The following is a 21,137-nucleotide window of genomic DNA, read 5'->3' as shown; positions in this document are numbered from 1 at the left end:
TTGTTGTCCACGCCCAGACTGTCCACCTCCAGTCCACATCAGCACATCGAAGACTCGGACGACCACAGAGAGCGATCACGACATGAAGGTCCTGGTCACCGGCGCTTCGGGTCTTTTGGGCCGTGCCACCCTAGCGCAGGTCAAGAAGGACGGTCATGAAGCCAAGGGAACGGCACTCAGCCGCGCATCAGGCGACCTCGTCAAGGTGGACCTGACCAACTTCGGCGCAGTCGACGAGCTCCTCGACTCGTTCAAGCCCGACGCCATCATCCACACGGCTGCCGAACGCCGCCCAGACGTGGTGGAAGGGAACCCAGAGGCATCCTACGCTTTGAACGTTGACGTGCCTGCGCACATTGCCGAGCACTGCAAGGGCGCAGCTGGGGCCAAGGTGCCGCTGCTCATCAACATCAGTACCGACTACGTCTTTGATGGCACCAGGCCGCCGTACAAGGTCGACGACGAGCCCAATCCCCTCAATGCCTATGGCGTAAGCAAGTGGCAGGGCGAAAAGGGCGTCCTTTCACACGCACAGGCTGGCCGAGCTACGAACCTTCGCGTGCCCGTCCTGTGGGTGATATGTTGCTCCATTGTCCTACCTTATTTGCCCCACTCGCTGACGCACTCTTACATCAAACAGGTACGGCCGCACTGAAACAAACGCAGAGTCGGCAGTGAATGTGCTCCTCGACGCCATCGCGCCAAAGGCAGCCAGCAAGTCAAAGAAGATGGACGCCAATGCGGTGCGATATCCCACTTGCGTCGAAGACGTTGCCAAGGCCCTGTCTGCCCTATGCCAGAAGTATGCTGGCGGGGAGGTAGATATACCCCCAACGCTGCACTTTTCCGCACTGGAGGCCATGACGAAGTACGACATGTGCCTCGTCATGGCTCGCTGCCTCCGTTCCGTTGGCGAGGAGGCGCCCACCGAACACCTCGAGCCCGAATACGAAGTGGACCCAAGCGCAGCCACTTCGAGGCCAAGGCATTGCAAGCTTGATGTATCTGTCTTGCAGGATAGTGGCATCAGCACCGAGTGCGTCAGCTTTGAAAGCGTGAGTCGAAGGGAGCAAGACGAGCTGGATACCATTATAAGAATTGAGACGCTGACGCTGATGCTTACGACAGTGGTGGAAACAGTATCTCGAAGAGGTGCGTCAGCAGTGACGGCGATAGCAGGCAGCTTGGCTCCCTTGTAATTTCTAAGAGCTAGCTCTACACACACGTACACATCATCGGCGTCAATTCAAAGATACTGACTACTTTCTTCTCCTTCTTCTTTCCCTCTCGTATTGCCGTTTTCAGTACGCTGCAAATGCTCGAGAACAGAGAGCCAAAGAGGCCGCCGAGGCCGAAGCGAGAAGAAAAGCAGAAGAGGAAGCCGAGAGAAAGAGATTAGCCGCAGAAGAGGAGCGGAGGAAGGAAGAAGAGGAGCGGAGAAAAAAGGAAGAGGAGGAGGAAGCAAGGCGTGCCGAGGAACGTCGACGAAAGCAAGAAGAGGAACAAAAGGCGTTGGAGGAGAAGCGGCGAAGGGATGAGGAAGAGGCGCGCAAGGCGCAAGAGGAGAAGCAGCAAGGCATCCAGGAAGAGGAAGAGCGAAGAAGGCGGCAAGCAGAAGAGGCGCGAGATGAAGCAAAAGCGACAGAGGAAGACGAGGAGAGGAGAGAGACTCGTGAGGAAGAACGCGACGGAGGCGAAGAGGCTGGCATCGCAACTACTTCGTCGACGGCCCCTGCCTCACTGCGCAGTCCCACATCGCCCAATCCCAGCTTCTCGTCGCTGCAGGCTCGACCGACGCCTCCTGCCACGTCGGGAAGGAGCAGCCCAACCCCATCCGTCCTCTCTGGGCAGCCTTTCACTCTACCGGTGTCTTCAGCAGAAGGAGACGCCGCAAAGACGGCCGACGCCGAGCAGCTGGGGACATCTGCTGGGACTATCACTGTGGAAGCAGAAGGAAGTGGCCCAAAAGCAGGCGACGACCCTCTGGTACCGCCTCCATTGAGCCTCGATGCAACAATAAAGCAACGACGCGGCCCTGTGCAGCCCCAGAAGGAAGAACCAGGCTTCTTCCCAGCGGCTCTGACCAAAAGCGGCGATGCTTCACTGCTCCTCGATGCCGATGCGCCCCGAAGCAGAGAGGGGGCTGCAGAAGATGGCGGTAACAGCGGAGACGCCGACTCGGATGGTTATGGTCAGCCAAGCCCTCGAGGCGAGGGGTCTTCCAAGCCATTTGGATCCTTTGCGGGTGCTCGCGAGGACGATGCCGACGCCGAGAGAGACCAGGAAGAGGCTCCAGGGCCACCAGGAGCGGAGACAGAGTCCAACGCAATGCAAAAGAGCCTCTCCGTACAATCTGGGATAGGGTCAATAGGGTCCAGCCAGAAGGCAAGACCTTCATTTCAAATCAAGGTTGGCGATCCTCAAAAGGTCGGAGATCCCGTCACTGCCCACATCGTCTACACGGTCCGGACAAAGGTCAGTCATTGTCACTGTACATCGACGTAATGGTGTCATCTAGCTAACCCAATTCTCTTCGGTGCCATAGACGGACCACCCGAGATTCAAAGGGCCGCAATTTTCTGCCCTTCGACGCTACAATGACTTTCGCTGGCTGCATGCGGCTCTGGTGCACAACAATCCTGGCGTTTTCGTGCCTCCAGTCCCCGAAAAGGTCAAAATCGGACGCTTTGCTCCCGACTTGGTGGAAGCGAGGAGGCACGGCCTCGAGAATTGCATCAACAAGATTGCCAACAACGCCCGGCTGGTGAATGACGAGGACCTTCACCTCTTTCTGGAGTCAGACAACTTTGCCGCCGACGTGAGTAGCCCCAGATCCCTTCTTGGAAAATTCCAAGTGCTGATGATGCGGCCCAGGTCCGAGCCCGAGACCAAATTAAGGGACCCGTGCCGACGCCAGAACAAAAGACATATTTTGGCTGGTCGTCGTCAATCACAAACAGCCACAAGTTTCACGAGTTCGACGGCTGGTTCGACGACCAGAAGGTGTACTTGGACCACCTCGAGTCGCACCTCAAGAACCTGGTCCGTGTCATCAGCGCGCTGGCACAGCAGCGAAAGGATCTGGCTGGCGCAACCTCAGACCTGAGCCACAGCTTGATGATGCTCTCGGGCAGCTCCCTCTCCAGAAGCCTGTCCACCTGCTTTGCTGGCCTGGGCGAGGTGCAGAGGAGGACCTTTGAGTTAGCAGATGTCCAGGCCGACGCAGACGTGCGTGACTTCGGAAGCGTCATCTACGAGTACGAGAGGGTGGTGGGCAGCGCTCGAAAAGCATTCGCGACCCGCGTCGACGCATGGCAGGCGTGGCAGCGGGCCGACGAAGAGTCTCGAAAGGTACGGGCAAAACACGAGAAGCTCAAGCGCGATGGCAACAAGGTCCACCCATCGCGGCTGCAGGCCAGCCTCGAGGAGATTGCCATCGCCGACAGCCGCTCACTGACGGCCAAGCGCGAATTTGACCTCATCTCTATTCGGTGCAAGGAAGAGATGGATACATTTGAGCGTGATAAGATCGAAGGCCTGTCCTTGGCCATGGAGATATGGGTCCAAGGCATGATTGAGAGGCAGCAGGAGGTGAGAGGAGAGAACGTCATGTCTTATATTGGCGCTTAGCATCACGATCGCAACGCTGATCACTGGTATTCCTCTTTTCTTTTCGCAGCTCATGGCCGAGTGGGAGCAGTATGCGGCGCTATTAGAGCGGCAGACTGGACAAAAGATATCTGCGCCCTGAAGCGCCTCTCAATTACATATTGGTATTCTTGATCATCATGTCTCCATGCTACGTCTGTTGACGTCGACGGTTGAGAAAGATAAAGACGGCCCTCCGATGCGCCAAGCCCCGAGCGACAAGTAAGACGCCGATCCGCGCTTCGATGCATTGAGATGAACCCTTGACAGATCTTCAGCGGTATCTCTGGCCCCCTCGCGGAGCTGGATAAATCATGTCCAGATAAGAGGATGCTTCCCTATCTCTCATTTTTCCCCGCACAACCACGACGATCGCCTCTACAGCCCAACGGCGACCACGATGGAACCTGTCATTAGCGCCTTCTGTCATGACTGAATTTGCTAAACGAGCATTTTGATTCGTCGATGCAGAGCCTTATCTCGCAGGTTCTGACTTTTTTTTGGTGCATGTCCGCACAGGAAAAGCGCGCGTCAGAGATAAGCCCCCAATGTGAAATCCCCTCACGTCACACGGACTTGCTCGCTCGGCCCACAACTGATTTTTCCTTGAACCGCTGGTGCAGATCGAAAACATCGGCCTCTTTTTTTGGTTCTAAGCGGGGGACCGGACTTGCAAAGTACTCGGGCTTCGCAAATACATCGACATCGACAGGGTCTCATGACTTCATATTGGCAAGAAGAACGAGTGAGAAAGGGGGGGAGCGTGGTGCTATCTTATCAATTGGGCAATTACTTTAGTGGTAGGCTGCTGCTCGTATCGAAAAGCGGATCGGATCGTATATGGGCCTGAAAGACGTCAACTGACTAGTCTGCGGGATGCTTCTTCTCAACACGCTCGTTGGGTCTTGGCGTTACGAAGCAATCAATATAAAGACTGTTCCGGCTCTGAGACTCGCTGTTTGTCTCCCTTTTTAACCACGACCATTTTCCTCCCGTCGGTTCCTCTTCCTGTCACCCCTTCTGCCAAGTCTCCCAAAGCCACCACTTCGCTTTGCCAGCGGCTCTTGTTTCAAAGGGTGAGTTGCATCAGTCGAGACATTAAATTGGGGCCGGCCGATGCGGAACGATGCTTTGCTTTTGCGCCCCTCTTTGAATGTGAAATTCAAAACGCTGCAGCGAGCGGAGGGGAGAAACGGCAAATGATGCATCCCATCCGGAGAAGGAAGAAAGACTTAATAAATGAAAAAAATCCCACCCAGACGTTGACTAGAAATTTTCCCGTACCCACAGCTAGGCTAGGCAGCCTGCCGTTCTCAATCCTTTCACCTACAAGAAGAAAACGACTCTGAGGGAGAAAGCCAGCGGAGCCTCCTCTGTCCTCTCCATCCACCATCGACCCTCCCGCTGTCACTTGCTCAGGTAGCAGCTGCCCGTCATGGTCAACATCACTGTGAGTCTGTGCCACTAGAAGACACAGTAGAAAGCAGTTCTTTTGCTGACGCTCATTCTCTCCTAACTTTTTTTTTCTCCTCTCCACTCAGTATGGGCTCCGTGAGTTGAACCTAGCACTCTCCTGTTCTCTTTCATAGACCTCCCGCTGACATAGCATTTCATCGGAAACAAAAGTCTCTGCCCCCACGGCCGAGTCTGACGCCTCGCAGATCCTCTCGGTCAACGGCACTGACCTCATCACCACCTATGGCGATGGCGAGATCGCCGCATACAGTCCCGGCGACATTGCCTGGATTCTTACCTGCACCACTCTCGTTTTCCTCATGATTCCCGGCCTTGGATACCTCTACTCTGGATTGGCGCGCCGCAAGAATGCGCTGCATATGCTTCTCATGACAATGATGGCCTTCACCGTCGTTTCCATCCAATGGGTCTGCTTCGGCTACGTGAGTGGGCCCCGCTTAATTATGCCCGTATATGTAATCGTTATTGACAAAATGACCAACGCCAACAGTCTATCGTCTTTTCGCCCACAGGTGGCACCTTCATTGGCAACCTGAGGCACGGCGGCTTCAAAGACGTACTCAACGAGGCTGTCGGCGAGGCAAATGACAAGATCCCTGGCATCGTCTATGCGATGTACGAGATGATGTTCGCCAACCTCGTCCCCGCCATTGCCATTGGTGCAGCCTGCGAGCGCGCCCGCGTCTGGCCCTTCCTCATCTTTACCCTCATCTGGACTACGTTTGTCTACGACTTTATCGCCCACTGGGTCTGGTCGACCAGAGGATGGGCCTTTAAGTGGGGCGTCCTCGACTACGCCGGTGGTGGACCCGTTGAGGTCTGCTCGGGTATCACGGGTCTCGTCATTTCCTACTACCTCGGCAAGCGCAAGGACTATGGCACGGACCGGCTTCTGTTCAAGCCCCACAACGTCTCGCACATTGTCCTCGGCACTGTGCTCCTCTGGTTCGGCTGGTTCGGCTTCAACGGCGGCTCCACTTTTGCTGCCAACCTGCGCGCGGGCATGTCGATCGCCACGACCAACACGGCTGCCTCGACAGCGGCGCTTACGTGGATGTTCATGGACTACCGTTTCGAGAGGAAGTGGTCCGTCGTCGGATTCTGCACTGGCGCCATTGCTGGACTGGTTGCCATCACGCCTGCTGCCGGCTTCATTGGCGTCCCCGCGTCGTTCCTCGTTGGCTTCTTGGCTGCGTTCGTTTCGAACCTCTGCACCAAGCTCAAGGTCTATGTTCACTGTGACGACGCCATGGACATCTACGCCGTTCACGCCGTCGCGGGCTACGTCGGCCTCATCCTGACGGGCGTCTTTGCGCAAAAGAGCGTTGCCTTCAACGACGGCTACCTCTCCATCAACGGAGGCTGGCTCGACGGCAACTTCATTCAGGTGCCCTACCAGATCGCTTGGTGTGTTGCCGTCACGGCCTGGACTGCCGGTGTGACATTTGCAATCATGTTCGTCCTCGACCACATTCCCGGCATCGGGCCCTTCCGCGCCTCCGAGACGGCCGAGATCATCGGTGTCGACGAGGAGCAGTGCGGTGAATTCGCCTACGACTTTGCCTACTTCAACCGCGACTTGGAAGGAAACTACGAGCCGGAGCACGGCATGAAGCTGAGCATGCAGGAGCACAAGACCGGACCCAATGGGACTGGATCCACTGCTTCGACGTCGGCCAGCCCGACGGGCGAAGAGGTCGCTGGCGAGCCGGCGCCCAAGATGGTGGAGCAAACCGAGAAGACGCAGGCTTGATTTGTCCCCTCTCCCTCGTCCTCTTTCTCTCTCTCTTGCTCCCTCTAGCATTACCTCTTTGCCTTAGAAGACCACTCACACTCTCCCGTCGCTTAACACTTCAAGCTTTCATCTTTCATTACAGATTCCCTCTCTTTCTCCCTCTCCCTCTCTTCCCTCTCTCTCCAAAGCGTCTCCTTCACATCCTCTCGGCGCTTCATTGCTCCCTCTAACCCTCCGAAGCCCATCACATCCTCCTCCCTTATCTTCTTGTTGTACTTAATGGTTCTCTGGAAAAAATGTGAAAGACCTTAGACGAAGAACAGCAACAGTGTGCGCGTGTCTCTGCCTCTTCTCTCTGCCTCACCTTTGAGTAAGTGCACGGTCGTGTGATGCGTCCCGCCCCGGTCCTACCGTAGAGGACTCAGCCAAAGCACACAAGCGTGAAATCACGCGCAGGACAAGCCCGTCATTCCCACACGTGCATGATATTCGCTCTTTCCTCACGAAAGAAACTGTCCCACAGATGGGTGTGTGTGTGTGAAGGGGCGGGAAAGGGAATTGTGTCACAAAAGGAGATAGAAGCGAGGAAACCACGAAAAAGGGGAAAGACAAGCTGTAAGAATGGGAAGCGAAGAGACAGAAAGTGCGGTGACGGAAGAAAAATCATCGCCTGACGGGCGCCGTGCCCTGTGGGCCCCCTCGGCCGTACCCGCCGGCAGCTCCGCCCTGCATGGCGTCGAGCTCGGCCTCGAGAGACTTGATGCCCGAGTGGGCCTGCTCGAGGTCCTTGTTGAGCCGGTCCCTCTCTGCGATGAGGTGCTGCTCCCACTGCCTGAAGCGCTGCTCCTCGAGCTTGACCTGCTCCGTGAAGCGTCTCCTCAGGCTCTCCTCTTCCTCCTTGAACTTGGGGTTGTCCAGCTTCTTGACCTTGGGCTCGCCAAACTTGCGCGTCTCCATCTGCGATTGTCGGTAGGCCTCGTAGTGCGTCTCTTCAGTCGTGTTGATGAGGTCGAGCATGTGGGTCCGGATCAAAAGGCTGCGCAGCTTCTTGAAGTCGCAGTGCTCCTCGTTCTCCACCTCGGCCACTCCCCACAGGTAGTCGCGACCCTTGACCGTTCGGCCATCGCGCGTCTGGACGTCGCGCGTGGATCCGATGATGCTGAAGGGCATCGCGCTCATGAGCGTCTTGGCGTGCTCGGCGCTGGCCTCATCGTCCGTCTCAATGGGAGGCGAGTAGACGCGAATGCCCTGGTGGGAAATGACCTCGCGAATTCGCTGCTTGAAGACGGCCAAGTCGTTGGGGCTCAGCGTGTCGGCCTTGGCCACAACAGGGATGAGGTTGACACGGGTGCCGAGCCTCTTCATGATCTCAATGTCGAGCGGCTTGAGGGTGTGACCGGTGGGACGGATAAAGTAGAGACAGGCGTGGACCCTCAGGTCCGTCTTTTCCTTTCGCTCCGGCTGCTGCTCCTGGCGCATGTACATCTCGTGCTGGTCGTCGAGGAAGTCGACGATGGGTGCCCAGCTGTCGCGGTTGTTGACATAGTCGCCGAAGCCAGGCGTGTCAATGACGGTGAGCTTGACCTTGAACTGCTTCTCCTCAAGCTCGGCCTTGATGATGTCGATCTCGACCGTCTTGTCGAGCTGCTTCGAGTGACGAAGCGTGTGGTTCTTGCCCGTCGCCAGCTCCGTGGCAAAGAGGGTGTTGATGACTGTGAGGGAATGTCAGCTTCTAGAAGAAGTTTATGCAAGCGGCACAGCAACTCACGAGTCGTCTTGCCCACGCCGCTCTCGCCCACGACCATCAAGGTGAAGTGGCCGCCAGCCTTCGCGACGATCTTGTGCCTCTGGGTACGACAGAAGACAACAGGTCAGTACAAATTCGCCCTCTCCTTCACAAAAGGGACGGACGCACCTGATTGGGCAGGTTGGCAATGCCTGGTGATGGATCGTTCATCGCCATGACGAGGTGGAATGAGGGTTGTCGAAGAAGGAGTTGGATGGAAGGGAGTAGTTTTTCAGACTGTCAGCGCGCGTCCTTCGCTCGCTCGGTGCTTGGCTGGCAGACAGAGGGGAAAGAAAGTTCAAAATGGCAAAGCGGCCGAAGCCGAGCCAAAACGGACCGCGTCTCCAGTGCTCGTTGCGATGAAGGTTGGGCGACAAGGGTCCACCAGACCTTCCGTTGCGGGCAAGGGTGGAATTTTAGGAAGATTTTGCACTGAACACGACCAGTTGGCGAAAGGTGAGATCTGACACTGGCAGGAAAACGCCAGAAGCCCACTCCTCCCTCCTCCTCCGACGCCCAAAGCGCCGATCTTCCGACGACCAAAGCTCGTGCAGCAATGCCCTCGGCTCCTTTCCCCATTGCCTGACCTTGTCCTCTGAGTAGGCGCTGATGCACCAATACACTCGGCCGCCTCCCCCCTCCCTCTACTTGACCCTTGTCTCCAACCCGTTCCCTCGCAGAGCCAATCGTAGAATCCGCCCTCTCTTTACCTCTTCCTCGCCCATGAAAGACGTCTAGAGCACCGCGGACCACAAAAGACTCACCGATTCCCTGCGTCGACATCTTGTACTGATTCCAATTCTATCTGACCAGTCGAGTAGATCCCCTTGCGGCTTCCTGGCCCTTTTTTTCTTCGGTATCCCAGCGCAACCGAGAGCTGACAAAAGCTAGAATGAAGAAGAGAGGAGGTGGGTAGTCGCGCGAAATTGGTAGTGTCGGCGACGTGGGACCGACGGTGAGCGTTTGAGTCGAGAAGGGAAGGGGCAAAGAAGAACAGCGGTGTGTGTGGCCTTGCAATCAATCCAATCCAATCCAAGCAACTAAAAGGGCCAGGCGGCTTCTCCCTCGTTCGCTTCACGCTTCACGCTATAAGATTGCTATTGAAACAAGCGTAAACGCTGGCACATTATTCAAACCTTCCATTTTCAGGTGTCTGGATTCGTTCTATTGTTGAGAAAGAGCTTTAAAGACGGCGCTAAGAATCTTCCTTGCTGGCGTGCGAAGAGGGGCGGCGGTTGCCTGCTCATGAAATCCTCCCTTCTCGGGGCCATTCTGTTCAGCATTGCTTACGGTTGGCGAATCGAACAGTATTTGTGATTTTGAGGAGGGAAAGACAGGCCTAAGAGTACATGTGGGTAGGTTGATGAATGGAACAATGAGAGTAAGAGAGAGTGAGATGGACCGGAACACAAGACAAGAAAGTCGAAAGAGCGATAGAGGGGAGACGAAGGCGAATGAATGGCTATAATTACACATACTACCTAAGGAAGCAGGCCAGTGCTCCCTGCTCGAGTGAGCGCAGTCGCCCGCCAAGGCGCTGTGCTGTCAGGACGAGGGACGATCCCAGTCGAAAGGATTGACCTCGGATCGGTTGCGATGATGGATGCGGCCGTTGCTTGGATCGAGGGCCGTCGAGGTGGCAGGCGAGGCCTGGCCATCCTCTGGCACATCGGCAAATGGACTCACGGCCAGGTTCCTCGTGAGGATCGATCGTGGCTGCTGGTCCTGTGGAGGCACGCCGATGATCGAGACGGTGCGCGACTGCGCTCCAGAATTGGGACCCAGGGTGTGGGCCGAGGGCGTTGCATGGAAGGTGATGACGTCTGGATCCTCTTCCCCTCCGAGGTATGCCAGTCCCACGTCGCTTTCCACGCCCGATGGCGTACGGCTCTCGCCCGAGGGTTGATCGAGATCGTAAATGAAGGGGGCGCCCGACGAGGACGCCCGGCTGTAGTACGTCTGTCGTGTGGTCCGAGTAACGCCGCTCTGCATCGTCGAGGACCGGTCCAAGCCATCGGTCCCGGCGTGTGACTCGCGCGCCACGAGCTCGTCCGTCTCATGGCCAGCGTCGTCGCCGCCCTCGTCGCGGCCTTCGTACTTGGGCAGGTGCTTTCGCTCGTACTCGCTCAGGCCATAGGACGGCAGCTCGCAGTCGGCCGCTTCGCCGTCGTACCTCTTTGTCCGCAGCGCCCTGCGTTGCTGCTGCTGCTGCGATTGCAGCCGGTGGTGGCCGCGCGCTCCTTCTGCGGCCTGCAAGCCCGGCACGAGACTCGACATGTAGCTCCATCCCGAGTCGTCTTGCCGGGCCATGACGATCGAGTCGATTCTCCGCCTGGTGCCATCGGCCAGCGTCACATAGTCGGAGGCTCTGTTGCCCGTGCCTAATGCGCTGGAGCCTATTCTCTGGCTCATTTGCTGCTGTTGCTGAATGAAGGAGTCGCTGTCATCTGACGCGCCAAGATTCTCCCTCCGCCGGCGCAGACACATGACGAGGATGAGCAACATGAGTGCAAAGAGCAAGCCGCCCAGGACGCCGGCAATGACCGACACCTCGACGGTGCTGTGCTTCCGGTGGTGACCAGGGTCGTCTTCGAGGCTGGGATCGCCGCCAATGCCGCCGATGCCGCCGCCGTCGTCTTTATTCTTGTCTCCGTCGCTGCTGCTCTTGACCTTCTTGACGGGCAGACACGACGTGTCGTTGACGCCCGTCGGTGGCAGATCCACCGTCGAGTGCTGGATGTTCTGTGAGAGCTTCGTCTTATTCTTGGACGTGCGATCCGTGATGATGAGCGCAAAGTCCGTCCCTGCAGTGAGATCGACAGCCGCCCATGTGTACTGGGTCGCGTTGGGTGCCAGACTGACGTTGAGGTGGGCATGTCGCGAGTGGCTTTCCTTGACGATAATCGTCACGTTGCCCCTCGCGCCCGTGATGCCAATGACGGCCGGTTGACACTGGTAGAAGTCCTCTGGCACATCGACATTGATACCGGCCGAACGGACATACGAGCCAAGGACGAGGATGACAAAGCAAAGCGACCAGAGGAGGCTCGATCGTAGCGTTGCGCCAGCCATCATGTACGCTTGCTGCTTTTCCCCGCGCTCCTTTTGAGACGGTGGTGAGGGGACGAGAGAGATGGGAGTAGGAGAGAGAGGAGACGGCGGCGTGGGATCTCAGAGTCGCACGAGAAAGAGCGCCGCTCTCGTTGGCCCCCGCGGCCCTACGTTCAGTCGACGAGGAAAAGGGGAGTGCGAAAACGAAAAAAAAAAAAAAGGCAAAAGAAAGGGCGGCGGTAGGGAAAAGAAAATTCCAACGCCGGGCGGAGGGGAGAACAGAGCGGTTTTTGGGGCCCGAGAGAGATTACCAGAATCTGCGCGCTGCTTGCTGGAGCTGATAAGCCAGCGATGATGCGTCGTTATAGGTGATGTCCCCGTCGCGCCATTGTCTAGGGTGAGAGAGAGCCTGTATCGTCGAGAGATGAAACCGGAGAAAGGGCGACGGCGCATGTGAGGGAACGGGGGCCTCGGCTTGGCTTGCCCATGAGCAAGCTTAAACAAATCCAATTCAAAAATTAAAATCGTGGGCTAAGCATAACCAGATCTAACCTTCCGGAGGCCAATATTGTAATCAAAGCAGTAGCTTAAAAACAGAAGTATTAATAGTATCGCGACCGCTTCCTCACGGCCGGCACTGGAACACGAAAGCGGATGTGCCTAGCGATGCTTGGCAAAGTCCACCGTGCTATTAATATTGATCAGTGCTCTTTAGATAGGCCTTGCTAATTCTATCAACTGACAAGGCGACATCAGTACGTACAACTACTACATGCTCACGTTCTGGTGTGGCTGTCAGAATGGACCCGTACGTCCTGGCACATCATGGTGGCTTGTCAAGGAATAGTCGAGATTCCCGAGCTCTTCGTCGGAGGAATCCCACCGACGACAAATTGATTGAGTGGCATACCGAGAACTCGCTAGCTCCAAAGGCTGCCTTTTCTTCGTCTTTTTTTTTCTTTTCTTCTAGAATTCAAAGAGTAATCGGTTGTGCCGAGGATAAGACCCCTTCCTTCCCGACAGCAATTAAGTGAGGTTGATTGTTTCTACCACGACTTCCAGGGAACCCAGACATCCTGAACGGTCGCACTTTCTTCTTTGAGCGATGAGTCAAAGATAAAGAACCAGTGGTGGGCAGCTGCGACCATGCATGCACTACGTAAAGAGGCTGCTTAGCGGAACCGTCACGTCCAACGGAAAAACTTCAAGAGACTCACTGCTGGGGAATAATTCTGACCTTGTCGCCGACTCGGACTTGCTGCGTCTTGCCCTGCCCCTCTAGACGGTCGAGGCCCCATTCGCTGGCCCACTGATCCGGCGTACCCTTGCGGACAGCGAGGATGCCGTGCTCCTGCGAAACTTTGCTGACCATCCATCCGACCTTGCTCGGTGGGGACACGATGTGACCGTAGCCTTCGAACTGTCCCACGTCCTTGCTCAGAGCGATTCCACCCGCATCAATCATGGCTTCGTCACCATGGGAGGCGAGCTTGCCATCCGAGACGGCAATGGATCCCTCTGCCTCTCCCTGGCTGCGGCCTGGGTAAAGGCTGGTGACGGTTACAACCACACTGAGAGCGCAGTCATCGATTGTCATGTGGCCGACTGGTCCCGAGCTGCTAAGAGCGTGTGTTGCCATCTGGGAAAGTGTGCTCTGGCCTTCAGCTTGCGCATACTGCCATTGAGTGACATCGACTCACCTGCTGCAGATCGAGAAAGGGATAGTTGCCCGCGTGCAGCTCTAGTTCACCTCGCAGGAGACCCTTGAGCTTCTGCAGCTCCTGGCTAGACGGCCCTGCACTTGCAGCATGCGCCGTGGGCGTGGCTCCTACGCTCAGAACCAGAGGCGACCGATGTCGGGATCGATCGCCCGCTGCCTTGTCGAGAATTGACTCAGCCAGCTGTGCGGCATCGTTGATGCATCGCACCTCCAACGACAGGAAGTCCTGAGCGTCCTTTTCAGACTTGCTCCCGTACGAATGTCCGGCGTGGCAATAGAGCCCCCAGAGTGCAACATGCGAGCTTGTTGCAATGGCCTCGAGAAGAGACGCCAACGACGGTGAATTGACGGTAAGGCCAGCTCGTCTATCTCTCGCACGTCAGTTGTGGTCTGAGATGTACACTCGGGCCACACTCACCCGTAGCCGCAGTCGATCTTGACAAAGGCTTGAATAGGCTTGGCATTCAGGGGCGCGAGAGCCTTTTGTAGTACATCGACCTGTGCGATATTGTCGATGATAACCTTGACGTCAGCCGATGGTCCACCCCGCTTGGCCATTTCGTTGCGCAGCTCGAGGATCTCGGGAATCTTATGCACGCCCACTGGCACGCCATAGAGGATCTAGGAGCAGATACAAGACATGAATGAAGGTTGTCGTCGTTGAAAGGAGGGAACTTCTGGTCTTACGTCATTGATGCCAGCCTCCTCAATCAGACCTGACTTGAGGACGCCCCAAGCTTCAGCGAGCGTAGAGACGATGAGGGGAGTCTTGCCCCTCTCGCCATCGCGCACCTGCGCCAGGACGCCCTCCCTTGTCTTGTGTGTCTTGATGTGGGCTCGAAAGAGGCAGCCCCAATCCCTTGCGATCCTCTGCATCCGAGCACAGTTGCTCGACACCTTAGACGAGTCGATCACAACGGCGGGCGTGGGGAGCTCATCGAGCGCGACACCCTTGAAGCGCTGCAGCAGCGACACTCGGTCCGGCAGCGGCAGAAAGTCGCTTGGAGCCATGTTGCCTAGCAGATGATGATTGTGAGCAAGCAGGAGGAGGGAGCGGGCCGAACGGCCTGTCCGAGTCACCACCAAGGAACAGCCAGTTGCATTGCCCCTCCACGGCGGCCAAAAATATCGCCGACGGCCAAAGCCAGAAAGCATGCACGCACGTGCACGAAAAAGACACGTGGGTCTGCAGCCCTCGGAACCAGCAGGCGAGAGTTGACCATCGCGATATTCTCGTTCGTCGTCAACGCCGGTTCTTCATCGACTCTCTTCTTCCTCTTCCTCCTCTCCCCTTTCTCGGACCGCCAGTCACAGCACGATGAGCCTCCGATCCGCCGTTCCGCGAGCTGGTGCGTTGCCGTCTCACTCGCGCTTCTTTCAGGTGCCTTCATCGGGACCGATGTCTAATCTGATCTTCCCCGGTGCTTTTGCAGCTGTCCTTCGGTCGGCGGCCGCCCGTCCTACCGTTCCCCGCACCGCTCTTGCTGCCTCGGCAACTGGGTGAGTAGCCCTAGGAAAGGTCTCCGGTCTTTGCTGCGTTGAGAAGTACTCATCATATGATCGATATTCCTTTGTCTTTAGGGGTGTCCGCTTCTATGCCGACAGTACGTGTCACCAAGTATTTTCTCGTCTTCGAGTCCTTGCTCACAGCACTTGGAATTCTCACAGAGACCTCGCCCGAAGCCAAGGCCTCTTCGCTTCTCGACATTCTGCCCGGTAATTCGCTCGTCTCCAAGACGGGCTGGGTCACTCTCGGCACGGGTCTGTCGGCGTTGGCCATCTCCAAGGAGCTCTACGTGGCCAACGAGGAGACGGTCATCCTCGTCGGTTTCCTCATCTTTGCCACGCTTGTCGGTCGCTCCATCACGGGCCCTTACAAGGAGTGGGCTGACGGTCAGATCGAGGTGGGTGTCAGGCTAGACGAGCGGGATTCGAAAAGACCGTGCGACTGACTCTCTCAATCTGATCCAAAACAGCGCATCAGCGGCATCCTCAACTCGGCTCGCAAGGAGCACACCGAGGCAGTGCAGAGCCGCATCGACTCTGTGAACCAGCAGCGGGACGTTGTTGACATCACCAAGTCGCTCTACGCTGTCGCAAAGGAGACGGCCCAGACGGAGAAGGAGGCCTTTGAGCTGAGCCAGCGCACGGCCATTGCCTCGGAGGTCAAGAGCGTCCTCGACTCGTGGGTCCGGTACGAGGCACAGGAGCGCGAGGAGGAGCAGAGGCAGCTGGCCAAGTCTGTCATCGAAAAGGTGCTGGGCAGCCTCAAGGACGACAAGCTTCAAAAGCAGATTCTCGACAACGCCGTCGCAGAGGTTGAGCAGCTCGTCAAGAGCAAGGCGATCTAAATGGTCCTCTTGCTGCTTCTTTATAATCTTTGTCCGCTGTAGGGGAGATGACGGTAGAATAGCAAATGAAAGAGGAAACTGAAAGAGGAGACCGGGCCAGTCGATCAGGAAAGTCGCACATTGAATTTCAGGTCCACTTGGAGCTATCATGTAGAGTCAACTGCCATAGCTTCCGCTGTCCTCGGTGCCGTACCCTCCTCTTCGCTCTTCTTTGCCAATCCCTCGCGGTCCAGCAGTCTCGTGATGTCCGTTGGCCTAAAGATCCTGCTGAGCGGCTTGCCGGACTGGTCGAGGGAGAGAGTCGCAAATTCGACTGCGAGAAAGTAGCAGGGATCAGAAATGCTGCATCGAGCCACAATCGCCGAAATCCCATATGGGAGACTCACTCTTCTCACTGTCCAGCGTCGTCGAGTCCATCGTCTTGCTCAAGACCTTGCAGGCCAGGCTCATGGCCTCTTGGATGGTCAGATCGTCCTTGTAGTCCTGCTTGAGGAGGCTCGTCGCTGTCCCGTTGTTGCTCCCGATGCACGTCGCCTGATCGACGAGCCGCTTCAGCATTTGAATCATTATCTGAGGGCAGTGAGAATCAGCTCACCTTCCATCCTGAGTAGTTTCCAGACGGGTCCGAGTGGTACAGCTGGAAGTTGTGATGAGGATCGTAGCCGGCGTAGAGGAGCGAGACACCAAAGGGACGGAGACCGCCGTACTGTGTGTAGCCCTGCTTGAGGTCGCAAAGGCGCTGAGCCAGTTGCTCAACGGGCATGTCGTCGTCGTAGGCTCGCAGATGGCGCTGCGCCGCATTTCGGGCGTAGTTGATCAGCGAATTGGCATCGGCCGTGATGCCGGCGACACCAGTCATGATGTTGCTGTGGAGCGCAAGGAACAACAGACGCTTGTCAGCCGGAGCAGCAAGAGGGGCAGGAGGTCGTCGCACAGTACGCACTCGGACAGAGAATAGATCTTCTCGCTGCTCGTATCCTGCTCAAGCAGCTTGCTCGTCACCTTTTTCTCGGCGGCCAGCACGACTCCGTCCTTTGCGAGGATGCCCACGACCGTTCCAGCGTGCGAGATGGCCTCCATGGCATACTCGACCTGGTAGAGCCTGCCCTCAGGGCTGAAGGTCGTCGTCCGTGAGTCGTATCGCCGAGACATTGTGGCTGCTTGCTTTGTCGTCGACGGTAGACGATCCAACCAACTTGGGGAGGAGCAGCCGTCGCCGAGAAGACGCGCGTTGCTCTGTGGCTCGTGCTCCTCGGCCGAGACATCAGTGCTTTCAATTTTTTTCCTTGGGCGTGCTCTTACAAAACGTTGGTGGAGCGAGCTCTTTTTTTGTTTTTTTGTCAGAGAAGCAACAACGTCGGTAGGGAGAGAGGATCTCATTGCAACACGGACAAAGGTCGATGCAGGCCACACCCACTGCGGCTCGGGCCAGCAGCGTGGCGATCGCTGCCGTTTCCGTCTACCTGGGAGGCTGGGGAATATACTATGCCATCCAGGACACCGCCAGGCGAGCGGCGATTAGGTCAAGGCGTCGGAAGTATCCCCTGCAGCCGAGACCGGCGGGACTGGTCCCGACACGGGCGAGGAGCGCAAGCGTAGCTTCGACAGCATCCACAAGCGAAGAACATGTAGAAGGGTCCGAAGAGCTCCCCAATGCCCGGGTTGTGGAGCGTGCCTCGCCCAAGAGCGCAGATGTCCACCAGCACATGCGCTGGTATGGCGCGGCCTCTGCCATCGAACACCAGTCGATTCGGTCTCGATTTGCTCCCCTCACCATCCTGGGTCGCTACCTGAATCCCTTCGCCGAGTGGAGAGAGGTGGGAGCGTGGGAATTTCTCTACTGGAAAGTGATCTACACGCCACTGCGCTACCCGAGCAGATTGGTCTGGGACGGCGGACTGGCGAAAGATCTCGAGAGCGAAGAGGGTAGGAAGAAAGTGAACAACGTCCTCCCGGTCAAGCGTCTTGATCGGCAGAAGCTGTGGGGTCATGAGGAGGGCTGGGAGGTTGTATCCAGCGATGCCTCACTTCCTCCGCCCTGCGCCAAGGCCACAGGCACGACTTTTACCTGGTGAGCTAGCCCTGATCAGAGAATTGAGAGGCTCTTCAAAGATGGACGCTCACACCAGGGCCGTCACTCCCCAGGATTGGTCAAAGCACCTGCCTTGTCCAGATGAATGGCGTCAATATCCTCACGGACCCCGTGTTCAGCCCTCAACCGATCAAGAGCATCTTCAGCCCGACGCGGATGAGACCACCGCCATGCCAGATCGAAGACTTAATTGAAGAGCGAGGCCGCATCGACATTGTACTCATCAGCCACAAGTAAGTTGATGCCCCTCTAGGCTTCGAGCTTTGGGACTGATCGATGATGCGTCACATCTAGCCACTTTGACCACATCGATGTCTCGGTGATTCCCAAGCTGTCGCCAGAGACATGCTGGGTGGTACCCTCCGGTGTGCGGGACCTTCTCGAGCGTCACGGCGTGCTTCCTGAGCAGATAACCGAGCTCGAATGGTGGGAGCAGAGCATGGCCGACGTCGAGGTGCCGGCAAGGAACACGTCGGGCACGGTCAGCCATGTGGACCGCAAAGTCACCGTGAATGCCGTCCCTGCGATGCACTGGACTGGTAGAGATCTGCTCGGTGTCAACCGTTCGCTCTGGAATTCATACGTGGTCCGCGTCGGTGGTGGAAGTCAAGATGAGCCAGGTCTCAGGGAAGCATCATTTGTGAGTAGGCAACGCGCGTATGCTGGAGCAAACCGAGATTCCTGACCTGATAAATCCCTCCAGTTCTTCTGTTGCGACTCTGGGTACTCGCCACTCATGTTCTCATCGATTGGACGAGCGCTGGGGCCCATCGACGTTGCGGCTGTTCCCATTGGGTCCTACATGCCTCTCTGGCACATGTCGATCCAGCACTGCAGCCCATCGGATGCAGTCCAGATGGCACTCGACGTCGGGGCAAGGCAGGCGTTTGGCACGCACTGGGGCACGTGGAGCATGAGTGACGAGGCGTGGGACGAGCCTCCCAAAGATCTTGGAAAGGCCCTTGACGAGCAGGGCCTCTCTCGGAAATACTTTAGAACGCTGCCGTTTGGCGAGACGGTCGACGTGATCATTCACGGCAAATAAGACTGCGCCATGCGATGACTGTCCATCACACTACTGCTAGAGATACCCCTTTCCTTCACTCGTTGCAATCATTGGGATGATCATAGACATGGAATTTCACCATTCACTGACACATTCCCGCTCGTCATTGTTGTGTTACTTCGCTGCGCGTCTAATGACGTGAGGGAGGAAGGGTGGAGGGAGGCAGAATGACGCACAGACCACACGAGCAGGCTACGAAACTTTCAACCCCCCCCCCTCCCTCTCTCTTTCTCCTTACCATCGACAAGGAGGCAGAGAGTCGCAAAACATGACTTCGAATACGCCAAATCAGCACCTGATACTTGCGGGCGGGGCTGCTCTGCTCGCCGCCCTGTCTTCTGCAGGCTACCTCTTCTTCTACTCGTCTTCTTCGGCCGCGTTCCTGCCTCCCTCTGTCCGGTCGTCCCTGCGCCTCTCGACGCAGCTCGAAGCCCGCGCGCTGCGCTCGCTCTCGTACCTGCTCGAAGCCTTTGGTCCCAGTGGCAAGAATGCGCCCGGATGCCCTGCTGGCACCATGATCGCCAGTCCCTCGCGCCCAGGCTCCCGGCCGGGCGGTGCGGACGAGAACGAAAACTACTTTTTCCAATGGCCGCGCGACGGTGGACTGTGCTTGCGCGAGGTTGTTCGGCGCCTCGTCTCGGCTGCCGAGGTGGGCGACGTTGTGGGCGTGCAGGAGGAACAGGCCAGCAAGCTCGAGACGATCGTGCGCGACTTTGTCAAGATGAATGTCAAGCTGCAGCACACGTCCAACCGCGCCGGCAACTTTGAGACTGGCGGCCTGGGCGAAGCCAAGTTTGAGGTTGACGGAAGTCCGTTCGACGCCGACTGGGGCCGGCCCCAGAACGATGGACCCTCGATCCGCGCCATTGCTCTGACAGCCTACGCGCTACACCTGCTCGAGAAGCGGCCGCGGTCCAACGACCACGGCTACGTCGTCTCGACGCTGTACAACAAGGACGTGCCCAGGACAATCATCAAGGCGGACCTCGACTATGTGGCACGAGCGTGGAGCGAAAAGACTTTCGAGCTCTGGGAAGAGGTCTGCGCTGATCCTTCCGCTGGTGGCGGTCACTTCCACACGCTCATGGTGCAGCGCAGAGCGCTGTTGGCCGGCGCCAAGCTGGCGTCGCACCCTTCGATCAACGACGACGAGTCTGCGGCCAAGTACCGCGAGCAAGCCAAGAAGATCACCGCGCATCTCTACAAATTTTGGAATGCAGACGGCAAGATCGGCCTCGAAGGCGGGCCTGCGATCGAGCAGGGACCCATGGCAATCCACTGGGACGATGCGCGGAACCTGTCCAAGATTCCAAAGAAAACGGTGCTGCATGCACCCCACATCGTCGGCACCCTCGCCCGCGTCGCTGGCCAGCAGAAGCCTACGCAGGCCGACACGGCCGTCCTCCTCGGCTTCCTCCATGGTTTCTCGGGCGACGTGTCCGACATTCCACCGTCGTCGTCGGCTTCGGCGTCGGCGTCAGCGTCAGCGTCTGCGTCTGCGTCGGAGGCGAGAGGAGGCGAGGATCTCGAGGCGGGCAGCAAGTGGACGCCCTGGGACAGCAAGTGCCTCGCCACGCTGTACCGCCTCGTCAACGTCTTCAAGCACGTCTATCCCATCAATGCTAGCCACGACGTCTCCACTGGCGTCCTCCTGGGCCGCTACCCAGAGGACGTGTACGACGGCGTGGTCCAGAGCATCGCCCACCCCTGGTTCCTCTGCACCCACGCCGTGGCAGAGGTGCTGTACGTGGTGCATGCCCACTACGCCGTCAGCACCTGGCTCTCCATCGATGTCTACTCGCTGCCCCTCTTCCAGCTCTTTGTGCCCAGCATCACGACGGGCACCTACGCGCGCGGATCAAAAGAGTACGAGCTGCTGCTGCGCGGCCTGCGCCGCATGGCCGACGGCTACCTCGACGTCGCCGGGCGCTACGCGGCAAAGGACGACAAGATGAGCGAGCAGATCAACCGCTATTCAAGCCGCATGCGCGGTGCCAGGGAGCTCAGCTGGAGCTACGCCAGCTTCCTCAGCGCCTGGGCTGCCAGACGCAGGGACTTTGTCAAGGTCTAGATGCCGAGATGCGGTCTCTCTCTGAAGTGAACGATAATCTTTGTAATCAACCAATTGCAACTACGAAGCCCAGAAGGGGTATACATGTCTCTCTGTGTGTGTATGCGTGTTTGGAGGATGGGAATGCCTGTTCGAACGGTA

The 21,137-nt window shown here is 57.4% G+C and overlaps 10 protein-coding genes across 10 annotated transcripts; 5 read left to right on the top strand and 5 right to left on the bottom strand.

The window, feature by feature from the left end:
• The first annotated feature begins 39 nt into the window (after positions 1-39).
• On the top strand, positions 40-3,785 carry FA10DRAFT_265223 (Vps5-domain-containing protein). The gene is made up of 7 exons (XM_025520970.1): positions 40-570; positions 641-1,055; positions 1,129-1,152; positions 1,306-2,475; positions 2,546-2,818; positions 2,875-3,591; positions 3,680-3,785. Exons 1-7 carry the CDS (start codon positions 83-85, stop codon positions 3,749-3,751), a joined length of 3,159 nt encoding a protein of 1,052 aa, XP_025378559.1. The 5' UTR covers positions 40-82; the 3' UTR covers positions 3,752-3,785.
• Positions 3,786-4,638: 853 nt separating this feature from the next.
• On the top strand, positions 4,639-7,146 carry FA10DRAFT_265222 (ammonium transporter). Its single transcript, XM_025520969.1, has 5 exons — positions 4,639-4,724; positions 4,939-5,098; positions 5,190-5,199; positions 5,275-5,546; positions 5,615-7,146. Exons 2-5 carry the CDS (start codon positions 5,084-5,086, stop codon positions 6,875-6,877), a joined length of 1,560 nt encoding a protein of 519 aa, XP_025378558.1. The 5' UTR covers positions 4,639-4,724; positions 4,939-5,083; the 3' UTR covers positions 6,878-7,146.
• A 376-nt stretch (positions 7,147-7,522) lies between these two features.
• Positions 7,523-8,822, bottom strand: FA10DRAFT_258759 (putative CDC12-septin; the record flags this gene model as incomplete). Its single annotated transcript, XM_025519930.1, has 3 exons — positions 7,523-8,571; positions 8,628-8,706; positions 8,775-8,822. The coding sequence occupies 3 exons, from the start codon at positions 8,820-8,822 to the stop codon at positions 7,523-7,525; spliced, it is 1,176 nt and encodes a 391-aa protein (XP_025378557.1).
• Positions 8,823-8,831: 9 nt separating this feature from the next.
• FA10DRAFT_65492 (hypothetical protein) lies at positions 8,832-9,726 on the bottom strand. The gene has a single exon (XM_025525626.1). It carries the CDS (start codon positions 9,426-9,428, stop codon positions 8,886-8,888), a length of 543 nt encoding a protein of 180 aa, XP_025378556.1. The 5' UTR covers positions 9,429-9,726; the 3' UTR covers positions 8,832-8,885.
• A 217-nt stretch (positions 9,727-9,943) lies between these two features.
• Positions 9,944-11,911, bottom strand: FA10DRAFT_265219 (hypothetical protein). Its single transcript, XM_025520968.1, has one exon. It carries the CDS (start codon positions 11,715-11,717, stop codon positions 10,191-10,193), a length of 1,527 nt encoding a protein of 508 aa, XP_025378555.1. The 5' UTR covers positions 11,718-11,911; the 3' UTR covers positions 9,944-10,190.
• A 414-nt stretch (positions 11,912-12,325) lies between these two features.
• Positions 12,326-14,518, bottom strand: FA10DRAFT_265218 (hypothetical protein). The gene is made up of 5 exons (XM_025520967.1): positions 14,104-14,518; positions 13,835-14,037; positions 13,397-13,781; positions 12,914-13,335; positions 12,326-12,851 (listed from the first exon to the last, which is right to left on the bottom strand). Exons 1-5 carry the CDS (start codon positions 14,425-14,427, stop codon positions 12,743-12,745), a joined length of 1,443 nt encoding a protein of 480 aa, XP_025378554.1. The 5' UTR covers positions 14,428-14,518; the 3' UTR covers positions 12,326-12,742.
• Positions 14,519-14,650: 132 nt separating this feature from the next.
• Positions 14,651-16,244, top strand: FA10DRAFT_265217 (hypothetical protein). Its single transcript, XM_025520966.1, has 6 exons — positions 14,651-14,765; positions 14,850-14,916; positions 14,998-15,020; positions 15,085-15,320; positions 15,393-16,080; positions 16,154-16,244. The coding sequence occupies exons 1-5, from the start codon at positions 14,735-14,737 to the stop codon at positions 15,765-15,767; spliced, it is 732 nt and encodes a 243-aa protein (XP_025378553.1). The 5' UTR covers positions 14,651-14,734; the 3' UTR covers positions 15,768-16,080; positions 16,154-16,244.
• FA10DRAFT_278194 (putative PRE9-20S proteasome subunit Y13) lies at positions 15,914-16,971 on the bottom strand (the record flags this gene model as incomplete). The annotated part of the gene is made up of 4 exons (XM_025523436.1): positions 16,711-16,971; positions 16,363-16,633; positions 16,154-16,301; positions 15,914-16,080 (listed from the first exon to the last, which is right to left on the bottom strand). Exons 1-4 carry the CDS (start codon positions 16,917-16,919, stop codon positions 15,914-15,916), a joined length of 795 nt encoding a protein of 264 aa, XP_025378552.1. The 5' UTR covers positions 16,920-16,971.
• Positions 16,972-17,110: 139 nt separating this feature from the next.
• FA10DRAFT_249548 (Metallo-hydrolase/oxidoreductase) lies at positions 17,111-19,015 on the top strand. The gene is made up of 4 exons (XM_025519540.1): positions 17,111-17,838; positions 17,913-18,092; positions 18,154-18,499; positions 18,563-19,015. Exons 1-4 carry the CDS (start codon positions 17,168-17,170, stop codon positions 18,902-18,904), a joined length of 1,539 nt encoding a protein of 512 aa, XP_025378551.1. The 5' UTR covers positions 17,111-17,167; the 3' UTR covers positions 18,905-19,015.
• A 168-nt stretch (positions 19,016-19,183) lies between these two features.
• Positions 19,184-21,083, top strand: FA10DRAFT_265215 (hypothetical protein). The gene has a single exon (XM_025520965.1). The coding sequence runs from the start codon at positions 19,194-19,196 to the stop codon at positions 20,994-20,996; it is 1,803 nt and encodes a 600-aa protein (XP_025378550.1). The 5' UTR covers positions 19,184-19,193; the 3' UTR covers positions 20,997-21,083.
• Positions 21,084-21,137: the final 54 nt, after the last annotated feature.

The sequence above is a fragment of the Acaromyces ingoldii genome, assembly GCF_003144295.1.
Source record: "Acaromyces ingoldii strain MCA 4198 unplaced genomic scaffold FA10scaffold_2, whole genome shotgun sequence".
NCBI classification, from domain to species: Eukaryota; Fungi; Basidiomycota; class Exobasidiomycetes; order Exobasidiales; family Cryptobasidiaceae; genus Acaromyces; species Acaromyces ingoldii.
This window is presented reverse-complemented; position numbering and strand designations above follow the sequence as displayed.

Excerpts from the sequence above, each read along its gene's own strand:
- FA10DRAFT_265223 (XM_025520970.1), top strand. The coding sequence starts at position 83 with ATGAAGGTCCTGGTCACCGGCGCTTCGGGTCTTTTGGGCCGTGCCACC. Across the intron at positions 1,153-1,305 it reads GGAAACAGTATCTCGAAGAG|TACGCTGCAAATGCTCGAGA; the intron begins GTGCGTCAGCAG and ends TGCCGTTTTCAG. Across the intron at positions 3,592-3,679 it reads TGATTGAGAGGCAGCAGGAG|CTCATGGCCGAGTGGGAGCA; the intron begins GTGAGAGGAGAG and ends TTCTTTTCGCAG.
- FA10DRAFT_265222 (XM_025520969.1), top strand. Across the intron at positions 5,547-5,614 it reads AATGGGTCTGCTTCGGCTAC|TCTATCGTCTTTTCGCCCAC; the intron begins GTGAGTGGGCCC and ends CAACGCCAACAG.
- FA10DRAFT_65492 (XM_025525626.1), bottom strand. The coding sequence starts at position 9,428 with ATGTCGACGCAGGGAATCGGTGAGTCTTTTGTGGTCCGCGGTGCTCTA.
- FA10DRAFT_265219 (XM_025520968.1), bottom strand. The coding sequence starts at position 11,717 with ATGGCTGGCGCAACGCTACGATCGAGCCTCCTCTGGTCGCTTTGCTTT.
- FA10DRAFT_265218 (XM_025520967.1), bottom strand. The coding sequence starts at position 14,427 with ATGGCTCCAAGCGACTTTCTGCCGCTGCCGGACCGAGTGTCGCTGCTG. Across the intron at positions 13,782-13,834 it reads AAGATCGACTGCGGCTACGG|ACGAGCTGGCCTTACCGTCA; the intron begins GTGAGTGTGGCC and ends TGCGAGAGATAG. Across the intron at positions 12,852-12,913 it reads GTCAGAATTATTCCCCAGCA|TGCATGCATGGTCGCAGCTG; the intron begins GTGAGTCTCTTG and ends CTCTTTACGTAG.
- FA10DRAFT_265217 (XM_025520966.1), top strand. The coding sequence starts at position 14,735 with ATGAGCCTCCGATCCGCCGTTCCGCGAGCTG. Across the intron at positions 14,766-14,849 it reads ATCCGCCGTTCCGCGAGCTG|CTGTCCTTCGGTCGGCGGCC; the intron begins GTGCGTTGCCGT and ends GTGCTTTTGCAG. Across the intron at positions 15,021-15,084 it reads TGTCCGCTTCTATGCCGACA|AGACCTCGCCCGAAGCCAAG; the intron begins GTACGTGTCACC and ends GAATTCTCACAG.
- FA10DRAFT_249548 (XM_025519540.1), top strand. The coding sequence starts at position 17,168 with ATGCAGGCCACACCCACTGCGGCTCGGGCCAGCAGCGTGGCGATCGCT. Across the intron at positions 17,839-17,912 it reads ACAGGCACGACTTTTACCTG|GATTGGTCAAAGCACCTGCC; the intron begins GTGAGCTAGCCC and ends GTCACTCCCCAG. Across the intron at positions 18,093-18,153 it reads ATTGTACTCATCAGCCACAA|CCACTTTGACCACATCGATG; the intron begins GTAAGTTGATGC and ends CGTCACATCTAG.
- FA10DRAFT_265215 (XM_025520965.1), top strand. The coding sequence starts at position 19,194 with ATGACTTCGAATACGCCAAATCAGCACCTGATACTTGCGGGCGGGGCT.